The following is a 6,729-nucleotide window of genomic DNA, read 5'->3' as shown; positions in this document are numbered from 1 at the left end:
TAAATGTGGGGAGAACCAGTTGTGCAGCAAGCAGGGCTGGTGGCAGCTGGGTCCATCTGTCTGCATAGCTGCCACAGCCAGTCCCTGCCTGGGCTTTGCCTGAGCAGCTGCCCTCCCTTGGGGATGTGATGGGAACTGTGATGGGGTCTGATGGACCCAGGCAGCTGGGCTGTGTTGTCTTGACCTGCCAGGAAGCTTCCTCTTGGGTATTATGATGACTTTGAAGATAAATGCAGACCTTTAGCAGGCTCAAGGGCCAGACCACTGAAGTTCTTTGCTCAAACATCTGTCACAACCTGTTGCAATGAGGCCGTGCCCTTGTCTCTCATGTAGTGACTGTTGTTTTAGCAGGACTGTTTTAAAAATCCAATGGGCTCCTGGATCCAAGGCATTAGTCCTAGTCTTTCCTGTAACCATGAGCCCATTTCCTAGGTTTCTAGGTACCATCATATGCAGTTCTTGTGGATCATAACTTAAATTTCCCAGGATCCTGTGTATTAAGCAGTCACTCTACTGCACCCTCTAAATGTGTTAATACTGCTGACTATGGAGAGGACTTGCAGCCCCAAACACGACTCTGAAAAACAGTGATGTGGGTTATTCACAAGTTTGTTATTAAAGTTCTGGCATGTCTGTGATACTAGATATAAGCATCAGGCAGAAATTTATTTCTGTTTTGGGCTAAAATGGACTAAATGTCCATTTTTTAATTGCTTAAAGTACTACTCTAAGTCATACTGCTAAATACACTGAAGGGGAAGGTTGATTGTTATTCCAGCCTGTCTAGCATTTCCCTATTCAAAAGCCATTCCTTCCCCTAAATCAGCTGAATTCAGTGTTGACACCTAACACGTGTCCTTTCCTAGCAGGAAGAAGCCCACCCACGTGACAGTGAACTGCTGGTTCTGCAATCAGGACACGGTGGTGCCGTATGGGAATCGCAACTGCTGGGACTGCCCCAACTGCGAGCAGTACAACGGGTTCCAAGAGGTACCGTGACAAAGGGCTCGAAGGGCGGCTGGGGAGGTGCGTGCCCTGTGGGACAGTGCTTGCAGGAAAGGCCTGCTCCTCATTTAAGATGACACGGGCCCAGCACAGATGAATATCTAGAGGTTTGACAGCTGGCAGCTCTGTGCTGAGCATCTGTGAGCTCAGCAGTTGATCACTTGATCAAATTTGAGAATGAATCCGTGTATACTGGGATGTTGTGACATAGAGTGGTACAGATAAATTTTCCTCTCTTGCTTCAGAGGGCAAAAAGGGCCTTGACATTTTCACCAATATCTCTTAAGAATCTTTTCTTTAATATATAGAACAATTCTTCTCTGGTTTTGTGTTTTGGAACAGCTGAATTGCTTTATTTAGGGTATTGAATAACAAAGCCTGTCTTAAGCCAAAATCCACCACCACCAACTGCTTGCAGTAAGTGTACAGAACAGTGGATGGGGGTGAAGATCTGAATCATTACACCTCTTTTTTTTACTTACGTCTTTTGTTTCATAAGTGAATGTATGGAGTGCAGAGCTCCTGACAGAGCTTAGGGAATCTTGTTATCAACCAGAAGATACTTATCTTTGGTTTTGTGATCTCACGTTTGCTTTCCCTCCTGCCTCCCTTTGTGCTTCTTGTCAGAATGGAGACTACAACAAGCCCATCCCTGCTCAGTACATGGAGCACCTTAACCATGTTGTGTCGGGTGCTACGACTTTCTGTGATCATGCCAAACCACAGCAGTGGGTGAGCAGCCAAATTCTGCTCTGCAAGAAGTGCAACAACCATCAAACCATGAAGATCAAACAGCTGGCTTCATTCTCACCAAGGGAGGAGGTCAGTGTTCGGTAGGGACTGGCATCACAGCAGGATGTTTGTGCAAGGCATTCCCATGCATTGTGTCTACAATGCCTGCTCTGTTTAATTTGCTCTGTAATAATTTAGTTTGGCTTTGCAAATTGTACCATGCTGCAGCCTAGTAAGTGGGAGAGAGGGGAATTTTTCAGTGTGCTATGGAATGATGCTGCAGTAGTTTTCAGAAGCGCTATATGTGGCACTCAGTGCAGAGAAGATTACTGATTAGCGTTGCTAATTCACCTAATGCCACTCCAAAGCCAGGATGTAATGACCTGTTCTAGGTGGACACTGAAAGTGGAAGCTCGAGCCCAATTCCAAACATGCACATAGCTGAGATCAGTTTAAAACTCCAGTTCTTACTGTTGACCCAGCTGAGCTTACAGGATCGGGTAGGCACAACAGCCCATTAGTCACCTTGAAGCCTTAATAGATTTTGTTATTCCTGAAGCCTTGGCTGTGTTATACTCTGCTTTTACTAGTGGAGTGGGAGAGGAATTCTGTGCGGCCACATCATCTCCCTGGTTAGGCATGAGTGCCTAGGAGGGCAAAGGGATTTTACAGTTACAGCAGCAGGATTTCCTGCTGGGCAAATTCTTGGCCTTGTCGTTACTTAATATGCATGGAGTATTGAATAGTGGGATTTCTCCTTCACAGTTTTATGGCTCTCCAAAGTTTCATGCAGAGAAATTAGTGCTGCGCACCTTAGCTTTCAACCATGGTCAAGCCTTGGGCTTATAAAACCATGCTGTAGTGGGATGTGTTCATCTTGCCTAATCCAGTCTGCTTTGTGTAATTGTAATGAATTTAATCTAGATGACTCCCAGGGAACAGATTTAAATTTGATCATGCTTAATGAGAACATCTTAGGCGGATTCCCTTTTTTCAGCTTTATTTCAAGTCCCTGCCTCTTCCCAGACCTCTCCATTTGCTCAAGTAATGCCCGCCTTTGGCCCCTTTTTAGGCATTCAGTGAACTGCAGTGTCTCTGTCAGTTAAGAAACATGGGACTGTAATCCAACGTGGTTAGATTTGTGTGTCAGAGGCAGCAGTGGCCTCTTAGCATTGCTGGCCTGTCCTGTAAGGGTGAGCCTGCTGCTCCTGGTCTCTGCCATGCGATTCCTTCTCGATTCCAGCAGATGGAGCCTATGAAACTTCTGCAGCCACCCCTTGGGCAGCTACAATCCATCTTTCTACTTCCCTGTCCCAAAGAAGCTGCGTGCTTTCAGCTGTACGATTTTGGTACAAGGATCTTGATAGAGGCTGGGAGTGGAGATGGAAGAGCCCTAGAAGCTTCTGTGATAAGTGATGCTGAGAAATGTACCTTCAGCCCTACCCACTGTTGTGTCCCCCTCATTTGAGGAGGAGGAGAGCAAGTCTAGTTTTTTGTCTCACCTTCTGTGTTGAGTTCATAAGGTCTCAACAAAGACAACAAAATTGGGCCATAGAAATGCAACATCCTGAAACTGTGCCACAGTAGCGTTCTCCAAGGGCTGTTTTGTCTCTTCTGGGTCAGCTGTGTGCGACATTGGTTGTATGGCTGGCCTCCAGCTTGGTCACTGTTCAGGCTTGGTTTCAGGGAGCTGTTCCTCTGGAGACTGGAAGCTGCCTCACTCGCACATCAGTAGGAAGCGTGATAACTGGTGAGGGACCTGCAGTTCTCATCTACTTTTCCTCTCCATTCTCTCACCAGGGCAAATATGATGAGGAGATTGAGGTGTATAAGCACCATCTGGAGCAGACCTACAAGCTGTGCCGTCCATGTCAGGCTGCTGTGGAGTATTACATTAAACACCAGAATCGGCAGCTGCGGGCGCTGCTGCTCAGCCACCATTTCAAACGCCGTGAGACAGACAAGACCTATTCTCAGGTATGTGGGGGGCAGATGAGGGAGTTTAGAGGGAAGTGCAGAGAACTGGATACCTCTGCAGCTGGATTTGCTGTTGGGAAAGGAAGGCAGCAGCCTTGGGGCTCTCTAATGCTGAGATCTTGGGTGCATGAAGGAAGTTTAGCGGAGCATGGGTTAGTTGCCACAGATGCCCCTGATACTAGCTTGAGGTTTTCCTCTTGCTGGTGTCATTCAGTTCTTATTACTGCATTAAGAAATAGTGGGACAGGCACAGATGGGGACATAGGGAAGCCAATTTGTGAGTACAGTGCAGGAAACTACAGAGTACAGGGAGTAAAAAAGAAGTAAAAATGATGGGAAGAGACTTATCACCTTCTCCTTGCCTCACTGCCCTGCCTGACCTTGGCTTCTGCTCACAAGTGTGCTGTTGCTTTTTGTTAGTCTATTACATCCTATGTGATGTCAGCTCAGTACAGAGACTTAAAAGGACTTGGGCAAAACCGTCCAGTAAACTATAGAGTCTAGAAGAGTTTCATGAAGCACTATTTGTAAGCTTTACTACAGTTTGTTCAGCTTCTGACAAGGTGTTTCTCCCTTCCTCTGCAGAATTTGTGTTCATCCACCTCTTCTGCTTCCATAACCACACCAGCTCAGGTGATATTTCTGCGGTTCTTGGCCTTCCTCAGCTGCGCGTTCCTGGTTCTGATGGCCTTGTATGGATCAGGCAACCCCTTCTCACTCAGTGCAGCGGTCCGTGCTCCTGTCTCACCTGGTCCAGCATCCATTCAAAACAGGACTGGCACAAGCCCGCATGCAGACATGGAAAATGCCACTTCCATGACGGTGGCAGGCTGGCAGGAGCTGCTCCTCCTGCTCCCAGAACAGATGGTGGAGAACCTGGGTGCTGCATGGGCTTACGGGAAGAATCACCAGATGGCAGTCGCTGTCCTTGGACTGTTCACCTGCCTGCTGGCCATGTTCCTAGCTGGGCGGATCAGGTGAGTGTGCTCTTTTCTTCTGTTTCACTTAAAGAAAACTGCATTATATTGGAGGTCTTTAGCCCTATCTTGACTCAGTGACCCACAGGTAAATGCTTGCCAGAACGGCAAACGTAACACTGGGTGGCACAGTTGGTATTCTTTGGGTTGCCAGCCAGCTGGATGGAGACAGCAGAGCTTGCTTTGGATCTCTGCCTTGGTTCATTCACCTTAAACTTGAATTACTGTGAATGAAAAAAGCTCCCAGTGCAGCTCTGTAACCTGGTAGAAAATGGAGCTAATCCATTCGGGTGCTTACCACAGCAGTGGAAGGGCTGCACGTGGTATAATTGTAGTAAGAGATAATACATAACCTACTCAATCTGTGTACCCTCCTCACCTTCCTTCTCCTTCCTCAGGACTGAGGGGGTTCATTGGTGTTTAAATTCTTACCTTGTGTGTTCTTGTGTTTCTTTTTGACATTGCAGGCTCCGGAGAATCGATGCGTTTGCTTCAGTCTTGTGGTTCGTAGTGATGAGTCTGCATTTAGCTGAGAGGTACCTGAAGACAGAAATACCCAACTGGCTAGACACAGCGAAATTTGGCACTACGTCCTTGTGCTGCTTGGTGGGCTTCACCGCAGCAGTGGCTACGCGGAAATCAACGGGCCATCGGAGATACCGGCCCCGAAGGTCAGAGCCAGAGCAGTGACGCTGGGGGAAGGAGGAAAAAAAGCCTTGTGAACTCTTTGCAACTGGTGCTTCTCTCTCCTCCTTTTGTTTTCCCTTCCTCTTTTTCTTTTTTTTTTATTAGATAAGCAGTGAAGATCTTTTCTTCTTTTCTCTATTTTTTTTCATGTTTTCCCCCCATCCTCGCTTCCCACTGTGCTAGCCGCATGGAGCATTTCCACTGCTGGTGCTAGCCAAGGAAGCTACTCCTGCTGCCTCCATTCTCCCTTCCTCCTGAATCCTACGTCAGCAGTGCAAATCTCCAACTTCCCCAAAGCCAGTTCTTCCAGCAGCTGCTTCACAAACTGCTCCATAAATGCAGCCTTCTCCCCATTCTGCTCCTCCAGCCAAAGAGATTCTGGCTTCTCCTGTCCTTCTGGTTCTTCTCACTGCCAGGCCATCCTTAGCTGGTCACAGAGGAATCCTCTGCCTTGATCCTCCATGGGGCTCAGGCCACCTTCAGTTTTCTAATGGTGCTGGTCATTTTAATTTTGAACCGATGGGAACTTGCCTCTGGATTCCGAGTCCTCGTAACGTGTGCTGTAGTAACACTGCATGGTGTACGGCATGCGAGGAGGGGACACGCATAGACCATAACATGGTTCTTGCCTTCCACTGTGTAGCATCACCTAACTGCATGCTCTCTCACTCTGCCATTCTCCTCTGACTCCTGTTTTAAACGAAGAAGCGTCCTTAAGTGCTTTTAACTGGAACTTCAGCAATTTAAAAGGGTGCTTTAAAAGATTGTGTAGCTCAGGGTGTCTTGACTGAATATCTGAAAGTATTCAGCTGTTTTAGGCTAAAATTTCCAATCTACCAGTGGCTGTTGCTTTCTATGCCAGTTTTCTTTGGGTTTTGGGGTGGGAGTTTCTGCTGTGGGACCTCATGGCAATAGAGATGGATTTTTCTTGTCACTTGGAGGGGTTCTTTTTTGAAGTCTGGCATTGGTGCTCATGCTGCTGCTGAAGGGGTCTAGAAATGGTGGCTTTGAGTTGAGTGCCTGGTAGTCCTCTGCTGAAAGCTGGGATCACTGGATGTTGCAGTGTGGGGAGAAAGACGCTTTCAGCTGCTTAGGTTTTTGTAGGATTAATTTGTTGAGACCTCTTAGGTTAAGCAGTCCAGTGCAAGGCACTCCACTGAGTTTTTCATTTGGATTTGGGTCTTTCAAGAGGAAATAGCATTGTTAAAAGAGATCTGCTATTTTCTTCTGTTCAGAATAGCATAATTGAACCTGCCACACTTATAGTCTAAGTTAATGGGGTGTCTTGATCTTCCTATGTATAAACTCTCAAATAATCGGAATGGAGCTGTTGCTATGAAGTATCTGCATC

General features: G+C 47.0%; 1 protein-coding gene across 1 annotated transcript in view; it reads left to right on the top strand.

Annotated features, from left to right (window-relative positions):
* Positions 1-866: 866 nt before the first annotated feature.
* Positions 867-6,729, top strand: part of TMEM201 (transmembrane protein 201) — a gene marked incomplete at its 5' end in the record, with an annotated part of 18,118 nt that continues 12,255 nt past the window's right edge. The window contains 5 exons of the mRNA XM_010195033.1: positions 867-990; positions 1,633-1,827; positions 3,538-3,714; positions 4,300-4,691; positions 5,159-5,362. Coding sequence (XP_010193335.1) covers positions 867-990; positions 1,633-1,827; positions 3,538-3,714; positions 4,300-4,691; positions 5,159-5,362 — 1,092 coding nt within the window. The remainder of the gene's footprint in view (positions 991-1,632; positions 1,828-3,537; positions 3,715-4,299; positions 4,692-5,158; positions 5,363-6,729) is intronic.

Source organism: Mesitornis unicolor, unplaced genomic scaffold (assembly GCF_000695765.1).
Source record: "Mesitornis unicolor isolate BGI_N332 unplaced genomic scaffold, ASM69576v1 scaffold46631, whole genome shotgun sequence".
NCBI classification, from domain to species: Eukaryota; Metazoa; Chordata; class Aves; order Mesitornithiformes; family Mesitornithidae; genus Mesitornis; species Mesitornis unicolor.
This window is presented reverse-complemented; position numbering and strand designations above follow the sequence as displayed.